Source organism: Callithrix jacchus, chromosome 9, assembly GCF_049354715.1.
Source record: "Callithrix jacchus isolate 240 chromosome 9, calJac240_pri, whole genome shotgun sequence".
Classification (NCBI taxonomy): Eukaryota; Metazoa; Chordata; class Mammalia; order Primates; family Cebidae; genus Callithrix; species Callithrix jacchus.
Window position 1 is genome coordinate 13513071 of NC_133510.1, and position 18038 is coordinate 13531108.

Below are 18038 nucleotides of genomic sequence, written 5' to 3' on the forward strand. Positions count from 1 at the left end.
ATCAGAGGCCCTAAACAAAATACTACCTATAACATAAGGTATCTAACGAAGTACTCTGCACAATAGTTTGCACATATTTGAAACAATCTACATGCAGTCCCATTTGATAACTTAGTGATTGGCCAGGGAAGGCACAAAACATTTAATTAAATATTTAATGTCATCACAATAAATCAGTTGCTGGAGCCAGACACAGGAGAACCCACTCCCTGGTACTGTCACCCCATTCGTGGGTCCAGACATGATGAGGTGCTCTGAGGGCTGTAAGACGGTGTGGCCTGTAGACATTGCTGCCCAGCAAGAAACTCTCCAGCCTGTCTGTACTCATTACCACCCAACCGCGCCTCTCCAGGAGCTGCCTGCCAAAGCAGGGAGAAAGGGGAATCTCCCCCTCCCTTCAAGCCCTGGGTCATCAGGAAATGCTTTTCCCACCACACAACTTGACTAATGCTACTTACACATTAAAATCCTAAAGGAAAAAAAAACAAACAAGCCATTTAAGGAAATAAGTAGCCCTTAAGTTCCTTCTTCCCATTCTACCTTCTGACTTGGTTGTTAAAGAGGCAACAGTCACAAAACTATGTGTTCACCTTGCCTGTAGGCAGACCTTAGCCTTTTCTTCCCATCGTTCAGACACTGTAAGGAGCTCCTGTAGTTCAGCCATTGCTTTCTCCACAGCATGGTGGGGTGCCAACCCTACCCCAGAGTCTATTAGTTTCTTCATGACATCCAAAGTGACTTGTTGTGGATCTGATAGGGTCAGTCTTACTTCGTCCAACCACCGAGCCTGTTGTAGCTCTTGCTTCAGTCGTGGTAATTCAGGGAGTTCCACATAGAGACTAGAGCCCATATCTATTAACATCTGGAGTTTGGAAGAATCTGGGGTTTCATCCATCATGGCCTCCTGAGCACGTTCATGAAACTCTTCCACATCATCTAGCAGATTCTAAAAAGGTCAAAAGGATAAAAATTAGAAAAACAAATTTAAAAGATACAAAAGAATATGAAATAGTCATAGTCAAGGCAAATTATCAATTCTAGACTCTTATACTCTCACCATCATAACATCAAATAGTCAGATATGATAGCTAAATTAATAAATATGCTTTTGTATAATAACTTCTAGCTATACTTCTACTTTTAAAATATAGTTGATTCATTCAATAAATATTTAATGACTGCTGACTTAGATGCAGGCACTGTTCTAGGCACACAGTATTGAATAAGCCGTAAAAAGTCCTTGCCCTCACAAAACATACATTCTAATGCAGGTGACCAGTTAACATATGAATAAAACGTTTCAGTTAGTGTCAAGTGCTCTTAAAATAAAATATGGCAACACAACAGAGAATGACCAGAGTGGGAAGCGACACATTACTTTGCAATGTCATGGTGGTCACAGAAGACAAACTGAAACTAAATTGAGGGTGGGGAGGAAGGAACTACAAGAGGATCTGAAGGAAGAACAGTTCGGGGAGGGCAAATAATAACTGCAAAAGCTTTTAAAGAAGAATGAGCTTGGTGTGTTGCTACAAGTACATGATGATGGAGAAATGTGGTAAAAAATAAGCAAAGGTCAGATTACATAGTACCTTCTAGGTTACAATGAGTTTGAATTTCATTCAAATGACTTTAGGGAACCACTGGAAAATTTTTAACCATATGGAAGTGATGTGATTTGATTTAAAGTTTAGATTATCATTCTGGCTACCAAACAAAAAAAAAATGTCAGACAAGAAGAGAAAGCAACTGAAAGACTGCTGGAGTAATCCAAGGGGAACATTCCAGTGGTGCAGAGCATAGTTTAAGCAAAGGAGAGGAGAATAAATGGTTTGCTTTGGGATATATTTTGGAGGTAATAGCAGCCAGCACTTGTTTAAATATTGAACAAGGGGTAGAAGGGAAATAAAGAAATCAAGGAGTTTGATTCACTTGATTCATTAAAAGGCTTTTAAGGCCAGGTGTGGTGGCCCATGTCTGTAATCCCAGCACTTTGGAAGGCCAAAGCAAGAGGACTGCTTGAGCTCAGGTTTGAGACCAGCCTGGGTAACATGGCGAAACCTCATCTCTACAAAACATATAAAATGAGCCACGTGTGGTAGTGTGCACCTGTAGTCCTAGCAACTTGGGAGGCTGAGGTGGGAGGATTGCTTGAGCCTGGGAAGTGGACATTACAGTGAGCCAAGACCATACTACTATACTCCAGCCTGGGTGACAGAGCCAGATCCTGTCTCAAAAAAAAGAAAGGCCTTTAAGATGCCTTTTAGTCTACCCAATGAAAATGCAGAGTATGTAGCTGGACATACAAGTCTGTAGGAAAAAAGGTGCTAGAGATGTGGGAATCAACAGGATATAGGTGATATTTAATGTCACTAAGCAAATAAGGTATCAGAAGTGGGTGCACCTGAAGAAAGGGCCGAGACTCCTAATATACTCCAACACTTAGAAGTCAAGCCGAAGAGAAAACAAGCAGCAAAGATGAAGAACTGTCAATGAGCTAAGAAAAAACCCAGAAAGTGTGGTGTCACAGAGAGGCTTCAAGAACAGAAAGAGTAGTCAACTATCAAAATACTCTAATGAAATGGAATAAGACAAGAACACAACTGACACTAGATTTTACAAGTTGATAACCTTGATAAAAACTATTTTAGGTGGCTGGGCATGTGGCTCACGCCTGTAATCCCAGTACTTTGGGAGGCCGGGGCGGGCAGATCACCTGAGGTCAGGAGTTTGAGACCAGCCTGACCAAGATGGAGAAACCCCATCTCTACTAAAAATACAAAATTAGCCAGGTGTGGTGGCGCTTGCCTGTAATCCCAGCTACTCAGGAGGCCGAGGCAGGAGAATCGCTTGAATCCAGGAGGCAGCGATTGCAGTAAGCCAAGATCGCGCCACTGCACTCTAGTCTGGGCAACAAGAGCAAAACTCTGTCTAAAAAAAAATAAAAACTATTGTAGGCTGGGTGACAGAGCCAGATCCTGTCTCAAAAAAAACAAAGGCCTTTAAGATGCCTTTTAGTCTACCCAATGGAAATGCAGAGTATGTAGCTGGACATACAAGTCTGTATGAAAAAAGGTGCTAGAGATGTGGGAATCAACAGGATATAGGTGATATTTAATGTCACTAAGCAAATAAGGTATCAGAAGTGGGTGCACCTGAAGAAAGGGCCGAGACTCCTAATATACTCCAACATTTAGAAGACAGAGCAAAACTCTGTATAAAAAAAAATAAAAACTATTGTAGGATGGTTCCTGTCTGTAATCCCAGCACTTTGGGAGGCCGAGGTAGGCAGATCATTTCAGGTCAGGAGTTTAAGACCAGCCTGGCCAACATGGCAAAACCCTGTCTCTACTAAAAATACAAAAATTAGTTGTGCATAGTGGCACATTCCTGTAATTCCAGCTAATTAGGAGGCTGAGGCAGGAGAATCACTTGAACCCAGGAGGCAGAGGTTGCAATGAGCCGAGATTGTGCCATTGCACTCCAGCCTGGGAGACAAAGTAAGACTGCCATCTCCAAAAAAAAGAAAACTATTTTAGACTTCCTACCCACCCCCAAAACACAAAAAAACCCAAACTATCAAAAATCACTAACTATGCAGATTAATATATTTGATACATACTTTTAAGATTTTATATATTCATTAATCCATCAGGGTGCTCATAATTTCAGAGCTCTGCATATTAACAACACTGATACATGCAGATTATTTTAACTAATTTTTTGCATTTCAATTACATCCATGTTAAATGGGGGTTCTAAACTAAAATTAATATAGAAAAAAGTAATTTTATACCAGCCTTACTTCCAGAATTTTAAATGGGGAATATGGCTAAGAACAAAACCAAAAAACTGCCTACTGAAAAGCCTCAAATAGCAGCATACACGTGAGAAACAAAACCAAAGCAAAAAACTAGTTTAGACATACCATTCTGTGAAACCCAGAACAGTAGCCCATGTCACAAAGGACATTACCCAAAAAAAGCACGTAATACTCCACCTTCACTTGCCGAGCTTGGCTGATGACACACGGAAGACTAAAAAGTTGTTGGACAAAGGCCTTCAATTCTTCCACTGTCAGTTTGGTCCGAGTCCTCCCACTATCTGGGCTCTGTCTGATGTGAAATAATATTGAGATATAAGTAAGAAAAATTTAGTCATTCTGATATCAAAAGGGCTCCTAGTCTCTTCAGAATTCAAACCTAAGCACTCCTAGAATCCTAGTACTTGAGGGATTATACCACAATGGTGACAACTTCGAAACAGTTTTTAAGTTCTTCAGTTAATGACCCAAAGATTCAACTCTCTAAGTTACAGTTTCTTCGATCTACAAGGATTAAACATTTCAAACATGACATAAATTCCTCATAGTTGGAATATTAAGTTCACTGATAAAACTGAATCCTGTATCTCAAGAAGGTCAAAATGTGAAACAAGAGCCTGTAACCTGCCTTGGGTAACAATGAACCCTCTGAAAGTGTTTCAAAATTTTGTGTGTATATGATTTTTCTAATAGGGATCTTAAAATTTTACTAGGTTTTCCAAGTGGGAACACTGACCCAGTGACAAGTTAAGGGCCGCTGATCAATGTCTCTAAGAAAAGTTCTCTAACAAAATGGTAGATTAAAAATCTACAAAGTAATTTAAAAACCCAATGTAAACTGCTATAGACAAGCCATTCAGACAAAAAAAAAATGTGTTGGAATCACTACAACAAATTTAAACAGAAAATTTAATACTTATGAATTACATTCTATCAAAGGTGCATACTTCTATGCTCCTTAACAACCTCCGCAGCATCCATCAAGGTTACCCTTTGCTGCCACCTGCCTTCAGCCTATAGTTTCAATTTATTTAGTTATTCACAAATATTTATTGCACGACTATGTGTCAGGCATTGTTCTAAGGACAAGAAATATGGCAATGAAAAAAAAATTCCCTGATATTCTAATATTGTGTATATTCTAGTGGGGGATAAGGAAGAAAAGAGAAGACAGATAATAAATAAAATAAGTAGATTAGTATATCAGAAGGTGATAAAGCTAGGAGAAAAAGCATGAAAGAAGGGTAAGAGGATTGAAATTTTATAAAGGCTTGTCAGAAAAGCCCTCTCCAACAAAGTGACATTTGAAAACAAAGGCTTCAAAGAGGTAAGGGAACAAACAAGCCACCTGGATATGATGGGAAGATAACAAGCAGAGTAAAGACAGAGGGTGAAGTCCTAAGCAAAAATGTGCCTGCTATGTATGAAGACAAGCAAGAGAAAGAACACTGCAGGCTGGAGCAAGAAAGAAGGGAGAATAGCAGGAGATAAAACTGGAGCATTACCGGGGAATCAAGAGACATGGCCACAACAGGTCAAAGATAATTAGGCTTCCCAGGCCAAATAAAATTTTGGCTTTTACTCTGAAAGAAACAAGAAAACACTGCATAATTAAACTCTTCTTAGGTTTACCTGTGTTTCTGCTTTTTGCTCAGAAGCAGCTGAGCCACAGAAGCACAGGTCTCAGCTTCTTTCACAGCATCCCTGAGTTTTCGAAAGAGATCATTCTCTGGGTATTTCCTATCCTCAGCATCTTCCAGCATTACTCGCAATTCAATCAAATCTGTAAAAATAAATAAAAAGCCACATACTATGACCATGAACACAAAAAGCCATTCTAAAATCTTTAGCAATCTCGCTCAAATGAGTCACCAACCTACTAGAAACATGATAATTAGTAAAAACAAACTGCTGTGAAAATCTCACCAACACAATGAAAGCTAATGACCAGGTGCCCATTTACAATCCCTATAAACAGTTACTCTCAGAAACTGTCTAAAAAAGAAAATAAATTTCTCTTTCCAAAGAAGTCTTCATTGTTTGTCTCACTGATAATAGTGGGTTCCCAACATATATGATAAATTGACTGCAAGTTAGATGTCTGTCCCATTTTATGCCAGCTTTTTTATTTAAAAGAATATCCGCAAATAGAAAATTAAGTCTATATTCAACAAACCCATTAGTCTCAAATCTCAAAGTAAGCCTAGGATTTTTCTTTCATGAAGGGAAAAAACATAAAACTAAACAAGACCTCGTTTAAAGTGACAATCATTTCAATATATGCATACAAAAGAAGGAAATTTAACCTTTTTTGTGGTTGAAGTTAGCAGACAATGCTTCTGTAACACGACTGACCCAAGTGTCATAGGACTGTGCCCTGACTTTTACACCATAAAGCAGAGAAGGGAGGTCTTCTAATGGGTAGCGATATCTACAAAAAAACAAAAAACACAAACACACAGAAATAAAAACCTCAAAAACCAACAATAACTTGAAAATAAAGTTTTAAGTATAATCAGCTTAAGGAAAATACAATGGCCAAGGGAATGGGCTCTTAGTTCACATAAAGAGAAAATCAAAGCAACCCACAGCTTTTAATGCAGGGAGACAAGGAACATGTGAATCAACTGATAAACTAACTTCAGTTGCCAAGTTTAGGGCCAACTTTAAAGGACCGGTCTTCAAGCCTAGAAGTAGACAGAGAAGTTGAGAAGTCCAGAGAAAAGGAAGAGAATAAATAAAAACAACATTAAGACTTGGTTTTAAAAAAAAAAGTTTTACAAGATACTTTTGGATACCTAAGACATTTCTTCTGCATGGGGCAGGGGCACAGATCAGTTGGATGGTAGAGACATACAAGCCGCTCAGGATTACAGGAACATGTGAGAGCGGAGAGAAAACACGTGGTTCTGCATGCTGAACACTGTCGCTCATCATCAGGAACAAGTTCAAACACTTCTTCTTCTGACATCAGGACACCCTGAAATAGAATTTATTTCACTAGATCAAGTCTTTCTAGTCTTCAAAGCATCAAAAAACTTAAGTTACTACATTTTTTTCTACAGACAAATCTCTGACTTAAGGTATAAACATGAAAGGTACAATGGCACAAAATCAAAACACTTCCTAAAAGAAATCATTACTAAATTGTATTCAATGGGCAAGATTAAAGTTTGGTATCTAAGGATGCACATTTGAGTGACAAAAATGATAAAGAAATGTGGGCTGGGTGCAGCGGCTCATGGCTATAATCCCAGCATTTTAGGAGGCCGAGGTGGAAGGATTGCTTGAAGCCAGGGATTTGAGACCAGCCAGGGAAACAAAGTGAGACTCCATCCCTACAAAAAGAGTTTTAAACATCAGCCAGGCACGATGGTTCATGCCTGTAGTCCCAGTTACTCAGGAGGCTAAGGAGGGAAGACTTGAGGCCAGGCTGCAGTGAGCTATGATAGTATCGCTATACTCCAAGCCCAGGTGACACAGCAAGACCTTGTCTCTAAAAAAAAGAAACATGATTACCACAAAAGTCAGGACGGTTTTTTGAGAGGAGGGAAGAAAATTGTAATTGGGAGGCATTTTTGGAGTGGCTGGCTGTACTCCAAACGTTCCTCTCAATTACATCCTTGAGCAAAATAAATTAGTAATCTATGATCCAAAAGTGTACATTGACATATACAAACATATGTAAGGACAAAGAACTATAAAGTAACTTGTACAAATCAAAATATAACATCAGCATGACATCAAAAAGAAAGTTAAGACAAATTCAGTATGACAGTTTAAGAATGTAAGAGCAGGCCAAGCGTGGTGGCTCACGCCTGTAATCCTAACACTTGGAGTTCAAGATCAGCCTGGCCAACATGGCAAAACCCTGTCTCTACTACAAATACAAAAATTAGCCAGGTGTGGTGCTGCACACCTATAGTCCCAGTTACTCAGGAGGCTGAGGCAGGAGAATGGCTTGAGCCCGGGAGGCAAAGGTTGCAGTGAGCTGAGATCATGCCACTGCATTCCAGCCTGAGTGACAGACCAAAACTCTGCCTCAAAACAAAAAAAAGAATGTAAGCACATATAAAGTACATTTTACCCATCACCTCCATTTATTATATAACTTTAGTTTCTGCTTACTTGATTGAGCAAGTTACTTGTACACCCAATTCTGTAATAAGAGCAAACTCTCTTCATTTAAACAAGGTAGGAACCTCATAATTTATTCACTGGCAGACACAATTCTGGTCTTTCATCATACATTGTTTTTCATATCAGTTTAATCTAGATGTCTGCTGGCCATATTCTCATATCTTTCCATTTTCTCATATTGGCATTTAGTATTTTCTTTAAAAATTATTTTAACGTAAAAATAATATCAAATGCACTGCACGTATTTCTTAGCTTACAAGAATTTACTCAGCTTCAGAACAACTAGCAATGCTGTTCTGAAGGGAAATGCTAATGTGGCCACTGAGAAAGTTCTGGCTGCCTCAAGAAATTTTACACAATTTCCCAAAGTGTACTCCAAAGATCACAGATCCTAAAAGATACTCTGGAAAAAATAAATGTCTTTGTTCTAGGTGTAATGGCTCACACCTGTAATCTCAGCACTTTGGGAAACTGAGGTGGGACGATTACTTGGGCCAACAAGTTCAAGACCAGCCTGGAAGACAGTCTCTACCAAAAAAAAAAAAAAAAAAAAAAAAAAAAAAAAAAAATCAGGGAGAAATTTTTATTTTTTGGAAACTGCTATGGCTTATATCCCTCCCACTTTACATATTAACAATGAACACCAGCATATTAAAGAATCAGAAGTTTTGCAGTAAAGATCCCATTTATCTTTCTTTTTCTTGGCCTACATGTTTTTTATTAATTTTTACCATTAATTTTCCTATACCTTTCAAGTAATTTTAAATCCTGAAAACAGGAAAAGTATATATTTCACATTATTTTAGGTCCCCTTATTTTTTGTATCCAAACTAGAATTCATCATTCTTTTACTTTTCCAGTCTTAAATGAAGCTAACATCAATATTTTAAATACATCCATTTATCTTAGCCTGACATTTTCTAAACTTTTCTAGACACAAAACGATCTTTTCTTATAATACCTTCTAAAATATTACAAAGCTTATATTCCTAAGAATATACTTTAGAAAATCATAAATAACCAGGGAATGAAGACAAGAAAAAAGCCAGAAATACAAATTAAAAGGTTGAGGCCAAGTGCGGTAGCTCACACCTATAATCCCAGCACTTTGGGAGTCCAAGGTGAATGAATCACTTAAGGCCAAGAGTTCAAGACCAGCTTGGCCAACATAGTAAAACCCTGCATCTACTAAAAATACAAAAAAATTAGCTGGGAGTAGTAGCACACACCTGTAGTCCCAGCTACTCGGGAGGTTGAGGCAGGAGAATCACTCGAATCCAGGAAGCAGAGGTTGCAGTGAGCTAAGACTGTGCCACTACACTCCAGCCTAGGTAGCAGAGCAAACCTCAGTCCCAAAAAAGAAAAACCAAAAAAGGCTATTTGAAATAAGCCAGGTGAGAAAATTAAGGAATGGAACAGGATGGTGCAGCAGTAAGGAAAAAAAGGGGCAAGGGAGAGTGATGAGAGACAGTGCCAAAGAAAAACTGAAACAGGCCTGGTGTAGTGGCTCACACCTGTAATCCCACCACTCTAGGAAGCTGAGGTAGGTGGATCACCTGAGGTCAGGAGTTCAAGATCAGCCTGGTCAACATAAACCTTGTCTCTACTAAAAACACAAAAATTAGCCAAGTGTGGTGGCACACGCTTGTAACCCTAACTAATCAGGAGGCTGACGCAGAATCACTTGAACCTGAGAGGTAGAGACTGCAGTGAGCCACGATCACGCCACTGCATTGAAACTTGGGCGACAGAGTGAGACTCTGTCTCAAATAAATAAATAAACAAACAAATAAGTAAAACAAAAAGAATAGGTAACAGATAACTATGAAGGAAATGAGGCTGAGATCGTGTCACTGCACTCCAGGTTAAGTGACAAAGTGAGACTCTGTCTCAAATAAATATATAAATAGTACAAAAAAACTAAGTAACAGATAACTATGATGGAAATGAGGACAGGTGTGATGGCTCACACCTATAATCCCAGCACTTTGGGAGGCCAAGGCAGGCGGATCACTTGAGGTCAGAAGTTAAAGACTAGCTTGGCCAACATGGTGAAACCCTGTCTCTACTAAAAATACAAAAATTAGCTGGGCAAGGTGATGCATGCCTGTAACCCCAGCTACTCAGGAAGCTAAGGCAGGAGAATTGCTTGAACTCAGGAGGTGGAGGTTGCAGTGAGCTGAGATCACGCCACTGCACTCCAGCCTGGGCAGCAGAGGGAGACTTCAGCCCCCGACAAAAAAAGTTAACAGATGAGTCAAGATCACACTAGGTTTTTACATGATGGTCATTGTGCTAACTTAGATGAGGCAATTAGGAAAGAAAAGTGGTTTGTGAAAGGTGGAAAGGAAAGAGATTTTCTGTTTCAGATGCTGAAACTGAGATGATAAAAATCTAAACAGAAGTTTGCAATACACATATTGGAAACACAGATTACAAATGAGCATCTGGATACAGCCTCTTTCAAAGAGACAATAATTCCTGTGTATACATATAATAGGAGGAAACTTTAAGAAGAACTGAAACCACAAGGTAAAAGCTGAAAGACTTAAGACTCTAAGAATAGATGAGAATTCCTAGATAAATAGAACAAATAACAACAATAAACAGTGAAAAGCTGAACTCTGCACACATTGTTGGGGAGATAAGGAGAATGAACTAGAAATGATGGGCAATTATAATCAAAGAGACTGAAAAAACAGTAGAGCAAATGTTAGGGAAAGAAACCAAAGCAGCAACATACAATGCGATAAGGAGGTCATGGGGATGGAAAACACGGAAAGAAACCAATGAATTTAGCAATAAAATGTGTCACTGGTGAACTCTGAGACTTTCAAAAGTATGGTGGAAACAGAATGACAATGATGATGAAGGGTGAAAGAGGACATTCGAGTCCTGGCCACAGGAAAACCACTGAAGATTTTCAGTAAAAGATAAAATGAAAACTTTTCTTAAAATAGAAAAGACAAGTCCATAACACAAAGAGAGGGCAAGGAGAAGGTATGTTATTTGATCAAGGTATCACAAAAAAACATGGTAGAGGATCAGGAGATGTGGCATTCAAATTATCAAAGGACAAGGAAAATAATACCCCATTCAGGTTAAATCGGAAATATGGAGGACTTATCACAAAACCATATTTCATGAGTCTCCGCCAATGTACTTAAAATTTCAAAATTCAAAAGAAAGACTCTAAGCAATGAGAAAAGGAATCCCATTTTAAATAAATATATAATCAATATAAAACTTTTAAGAATACAAGTATAGGCCAGGCACAGTGGCTCATGCCTGTAATCCCAACACTTTGGGAGGCCAAGGCAGGAGGATCACTTGAGGTCAAGAGCTCGAGACCATCCTGGCCAACATGGTGAAACCCCATCTCTACTAAAAATACAAAATTAGCCAGGCAACGTGGCACATGCCTGTAATCCCAGCAACTTGGGAGGCTGAGGCAGGGGAATCACTTGAACCTGGAGGTGGAGGTTGCAATGAGCCAAGATCATGCCACTGCACTCCAGTCTGAGCAACAGAGTAACACACCATCTCAAAAACAAACAAAAAAAGAATACAAGTACAAAGTGGGAATATTAAATAATGAAATACCACTACAACCTTATTAGAATGTCTAAAGTTGAAAAGACTATTCCAAGTGTGGGTGAGGATGTAAGGCAACTAGAACTCGCTTATACACTGCTGGTGCAAATGTAAAACGGTACAACCATTTTGGAATAGTTTCATAGTTTTTTAGAAAATATTAAACATACATATTATATGATCCAACCATTCCACTTCTAGTATTTACTCAAGATAAATGAAAGCATATGTTCATGCAAAAAGCTGTACACAAATGTCCAGAGAAATTTAATTCTAACAGCCAAAAAATGTAAACAATCCAAATGTCCATCCACAAGTGAAAGGATAAACAAATTGTGGTATATCTATTCAAAGGAAAACTAGTGAGCAATAAAAAGGAATAAAGTATTAGCACATGCAGGCTGGGTGCAGTGGCTCACGCCTGTAATCCCAGCACTTTAGGAGGCCGAGGCAGGTGGATTACTTCAGGTCAGGAGTTCAAGACAAGCCGAGCCAATGTGGTAAAACCCCATCTCTACTAAAAATACAAAAATTAACTGGGCACAGTAGCACATTCCTGTAATTCCAGCTACTTGGGAGGCTGAGGCAGGAGAATCGCTTGAACCCAGGAGGCAGAGGTTGCAATGAGCCGAGATTGTGCCACTGCATTCCAGCCTGGGTGACAGAATAAGACTCTGTCTCAAAAAAAAAAGTATTAGTATGTGCAACAATATGGATGAGTCTCAAAGTAATTATGCTGACTGAAAGAGATTAGACCATAAAAGTATAAGCTGCATCATTCAATCTGAATAAAATTCTCCAAAAAATAAGCAAAGAAAGAATAGTGGTTTCCTGGGGATTCAGGGCAAGAGAAGAAGGTGGCATAGGGTGGCTAGGCATGGTGGCTCATGCCTGTAATCCCTACACTTTGGGAGGCCAAGGCAGGAGGATCACTTGAAGCCAGGAGTTTGAGACCAGCCTAGGTAACAAAGCAAGGTTCCACCTCTATAAAAAATTTAAAAACTTAGACAGACATGGTGACACGCACCTGCAGCCCAACTACTCCAGAGGATGAGGCGAGAAGATTGTTTAAGACCAGGAGTTTGAGGCTACAGTGAGCTATGATTGTGCCACTGCACTCCAGCCTAGGCAACAGACAGAACCCATCTTTCACAAAGGTGGTACAGAGCAGGAAGGAAGGATGACATACAGGCATAACAAAACTTTTGGGGGTGATATAGTCATTATCTTGATTGTACCAATGCTTTCATGATTATATACATGGTCAAAACTTATCAAATCGTATACTTTAAACATATGCAGTTTATTACAGGTCAATGATGCTTCAACAAAGCTATTTTAAAAACAGAATATCAGGCAGAGAGGGAGGAGGGACATGATACAAAAATAGGAGGAAGCATGGTATAAACCTAATGAAGCTAGCTAGTTATGTAGGAAATATTAGAGGGAACGGGCCAAGATGATGCTGAAGACACACATTTTCTCATATATTTCCCAGTTCAACGTAATGATGCTTAGTTCATTCTAAGCATTCAAAATCCAAACTCTTGGTTATTCCATCCTTCCTATTCATCAAATTACTTAAAGGGCAGGGAAAAGATTAATTCAAACTGACAGTCTGTAATTGCCAGAAACGTAACTTATTCAACACAAAGCTCAGAGGAAAAAACAATTTAAATTTTCTTGTTTAAACAATTAACACTGTATATACAAGATTTAAAAGGTAAATATGTACCTAAGAAATTCTGAGAGGACTTCAGTTTTAAAAATCTAGAGATGATAAAATTCCTAAAACGTTTTTAATTTGAAGAAACCAATATGGCGATTATAAAAATACAAAATCTTCTCCAAATAAGTTATTTTTATGTTCAACTCCTAGGGGATCAGAGACGAAAATTCTAACTATAGGTTTATTTAATATAACACATAAGCAGTATCAAACATAGAAAATGTGCTCAGTAAACTCACCATCTGTACAACAGACTCTCTTAATCGTGTTTCTTCTTCAGTCATGAGAGTCAATTCTTTGCAGACCATGGCAGCCAGCCCCACATCTAAGCATTCTGGATCTGCTGCCATCTTGAAAATAAGTTCCTCATGTGAAAAGACACAATGGCGCCTTAGGCGTCGGTAATGATTTACACACTGACGTCCAATGGGCAACTGAAAATGAGATTTCCAAATTAAATATCTCACTTATAACAAATCCAGCAACAGAACCACTTTTTGCCCTCCAGTTCCTCCCTTTTATTAGAAAGAAGTCAGAACAACAAACCATTTAAATATAAGAGGCAATATTAGATTAATTGTAAATATTAATCCTGTATGACCCAGCCAGAATTTCAAACATTTACCTACAAAAAATTCCCATAATCTGAGATACTAAATTTCTGGCCTAAACTGCTAATTTTCTATTTATGGTACCTCAAGAAGAAGGAGTTCTTTGGTATATAAATGAGGCAGCAAACTCTTTTAGAGAAGTTTAACATGAGCCTGCCCTTACAAGGAAAAGAAAAATATTGTAAAAATAAATAATTAAATAAGTTCAGGCCAAAAAGGGTTAAGTAGAAGTATTCAGCACTCAAATTTCCACAGAACAAAAAGAACAGAAGTTATTAGAAGAAAAAGAAAGAAAGACAAGGAAAGAGGGAGAAAGTAGTAAGTAATCCACACTGGCTGACTTTTAATTTTTTTGCAAAAATCAAAACAAAAGATGATTTAGATTTTAGCATCTAGAAACTATTTTAAATAACAAGCCTAACAGAAAGATAATTCAAAGAAGTAAAATTATAAAATTACATACTTTATTTTCCTAACAATGAAATGACAAAATGATCATTTTTGTAAATAAACAAATAAAGCCTTAAAATAAATTTTGAAAATTTCCATAATTATCAAGCTACAAGCCAAATTATGACAATAGCAATGCTCTACACTTAGATATGGACTCCAGCTTCAACTTCTTTCCTATGCTCAGGCACAAGAACTTAGATAGCTAAAGGAGTTTTGTTTGGATTTGTAATATAAAAGACAAAAAATAAGAAAATGGGTCTTTAAGAACTGTAGATTCATCTATAGTTTGAGAAAGGAAGAAAGGAATCAGAGGAATCACAGAAAATATAAGGCTATCTGCATTATGCAGTGTTTCCATACTCTTCAAAGAAAAACCTTTCTCAAGGAAAAAGTATACATATATATAAAATAATACATATTGAACTTATGATTCACAATAATTTTGTCTATTAACATACAACTCTTTCATATCTTAAATATGTACTCTTTAAACATTTCTCACATAGCCTCAATACAGAAACAAGCAGAAGAAAAAAATCACACTTTGGGATTTACAATTCTTACTTACAGTAACATGTGAGGAAGCCACATAAAACAGAACTGATTACCCACTGTAACTTATAAAACTTAGTCCCATTAATTTATTCAAGAGATAAAACTGCTATAACTTATAATTTATATTATACTCTTCTTCTAAAGAGTCTCAAGGGCTTCCACACATATCCTCTAACTTGCCTGAGGTTATTAAATGAATCTATTAGCATCTTTACATCCAGCTAAAAAATTTAGGCCCAGTGAAATTTTAAAAGCTGCCCAAGGTCAAACATCAGTAACAGTAAGAATGGGAACAGCAGAAACTATCTCCACCTCCTTCTAAATCCTCCCATTTTCTACCCTACACCTGGCCAATTAAGATGTAAATCACAGTCAGTAAGTGTTGGCTGAATTTTTAGAAACAGAGCTCAAGCTCAAGGCAAAAATTCTAAGCCTAGTCTTGTTCCTGCTAAATTATGCTGTTTCCAAAGCCTAATAAGAAAAAAGTTCAAAATTACTTATCAAGTAAGACTATTGATGGGAGACTATTCATTGTATCATTTTACTCATTAGCAAAGGAAACAAAAACAATCTCTATATGGTTAATAATAGAATTTAATAAATTACAGTGCCTGCAGAAAACATAAGATCCAATATTATTAAAGAATTTCCCCAAAATGTTAACAGAAGCAACAAAAACAGCACCAATACAAGACAATAGTCGGTGCGTATCATAAATACACTGTATAATCTTCTCCCATGCAACTTAACAGGCCACTAAATATTTTTGATTATCTACTTCATACAAAAGCAAAATAGCAATCACCTAGCATTACCATTTACATACAAGTATATAGTGCAGAGATCTCAATATTATACTCTTTTAAAATTAAAAATAGGAACAGAAAAAACATAAAATGGCAAGACTAGTAAAGTCACCTATCAGAAAAAAAAAAATGAAGGAATATTATAAAAATCACAGAGCTACGTATCTGAAAATATGGCAAAATTAATACTTTAAATTATCTCTATAAGCTTGGTCACCTTAATAAGTCCCAAAAATACTCAGAGAAAGCAAAGGCTAGAAAAATTATAGGTTGGTGCAAAAAAAAAAAAAAAAATCATAGGTTTCACAAAGGTGGTACAGAGCAAGAAGGAAGGAACTCCTCATAAAGGCATAAAAAAGCTTTTGAACTTTTGCACCAACCTGTATCTTCAATGGCAAAAACCGCTATTACTTTTACACCAACCTGTCTCTCCCCTTAGAAAAGAAGGATTCAGAAAGAATCAACGGACCATTTACAAGTTCAAATCATCTCTCTCCTCTGAGCACCTGACCAGAAGGGAGACAAAGTAAAGAAAAGAAGGAAAGCAAAGGAGAAAAGGAAAGGAAGGAACGAAGAAAATGGGGGAAAGGAAAGAAAAGTATGGAAATGAAGGAAGCAAGATCAAACAATGAGGAAAATAATAAATGGGTAGGAAGAACTATAAAATCTTGGCCAGGGGTGGTGGCTCACGCCTGTAATCCCAGCACTTTGGGAGGCCAAGGCAGGTGGATCACCTGAGGTTAGGAGTTCAAAACCAGCCTGGCCAACATGATGAAATCCTGTCTCTATTATAAATACAAAAATTAGCTAGGTGTGGTGGCAGACACCTGTAATCCCAGCTTCTCAGGAGGCTGAGGCAGGAGAACAGCTTGAACCTGGGAGGCAGAGGTTGAAGTGAGCTGAAATCGCACCACTGCACTCCAGCCTGGGCAACAAGAGCAAAACTCTGTCTCGGGGGAAAAAAAAAAGCTATGATGGAACTCTACTTCTTAGCTTTCTAAACTACAACAGCCACACCAGTCTCCAGTGAAATACTGATGAACCCTACCCTGAGCCCAGCTAAGCAAATACGGCGACTAAGCTGCATTATATTTATAGGGCGGTTAGTAGACGTACAACAGCCACTTGCTATAGAACAGACCCAGTCAGCAGTACAGAAGTTCACAGCTTCAGCAAAGTTGTAGCCCTGGTTAAATCCAGAGTGATAGGCACGAGGAAATGTCACGACAAACTCTCCAGCACACTGATTGGTCCTGTACACCTAAATGCAAATTGGGAACAGGGATACAAAATAAATAATAAAAAGTAAAAACAAGGAAAGAGGAAGACAGATTTTATTAGTCAGACAATTTCAGATGCATTTTCTAAAACTGAAAACAATAAAGCATCAACTTACACATATCAGAAAATGATATCAGAAGTAGCCAGAACTCTACCTACTTAAAATAATCACTGATAATAGATTATAATTCATGACAAGAATTAGCAGCCAAAAGAAATTCTCAAAGAAAAAACATTACTCTCAATGAGTTACAAGTTTCCTAAATTGATACAATTTTTACAATTAAGTTATTTTATTCTTGTATCATAAATAGTGGCAAAGAATAGAATTTCTTACAACTTTTGGATAATTTTTGGGAAACTAACTAAATTGATTAACACACATAGCATGAGACATCCCCAACGAGATGTCCCGAAAATCAGTTTTCCTGAATCTCACTTTATTTTACAATAATACTATATGTCTCTTCAAAAGTCTGATTCTGGTATAAATTTCTTCTTTAAAAACAAAGTAACATTATAAATGTTAATCTACTTTCTCTTTAAGGTTATAATGAATATTTGATTATCTACCGTAAACTTTATTAAATTTATAACTTTATCAGGTATTAGCCTGAATTTGAGAAACATCTTCAAAATTAGGTTGAAAAGTGAAAAAGGTATTTGCAGTATATTTTTATTTCATTATCTCATGTATTAAAAGCTAAGAAATCTTTATATGAGAAAATCAGGATAAGCATTAGTTATTAGAGCCACTACTTAAAATACGTCTGCTTTGGTACATAGGGATAACAAAGAATATGAGATTTTTGTTTAAAGTAGGTACTTACTGAAAATAGAAGGTTATGTGAATAGGTAGCTGTACATAAAGTATGATTCATACTTTAGTACTTCCCTTAATTAGATAAAAGTTGTTCCCTTCAGAGGGTAAATTCTAATTTGGCTAGAAGATGATATGACTCATTTCTAGTTACAAAACAAAAGATATGTTGTGATTCTACCTAATCAAAAGCTAAAGTACCTTTAAATTAAAAATACTGGCTGGG

The 18038-nt window shown here is 37.4% G+C and overlaps 1 protein-coding gene across 1 annotated transcript in view; it reads right to left on the reverse strand.

Annotated features, from left to right (window-relative positions):
* Positions 1–18038, reverse strand: part of KDM5A (lysine demethylase 5A) — an 82701-nt gene that overhangs the window by 29450 nt on the left and 35213 nt on the right. The window contains exons 13-19 of the mRNA XM_078338334.1: positions 16853–16972; positions 13526–13720; positions 6622–6803; positions 6130–6254; positions 5456–5606; positions 4001–4115; positions 591–946 (exon numbers count right to left, since the gene is read on the reverse strand). Of these exons, the coding sequence (XP_078194460.1) occupies positions 591–946; positions 4001–4115; positions 5456–5606; positions 6130–6254; positions 6622–6803; positions 13526–13720; positions 16853–16972 (1244 nt within the window). The remainder of the gene's footprint in view (positions 1–590; positions 947–4000; positions 4116–5455; positions 5607–6129; positions 6255–6621; positions 6804–13525; positions 13721–16852; positions 16973–18038) is intronic.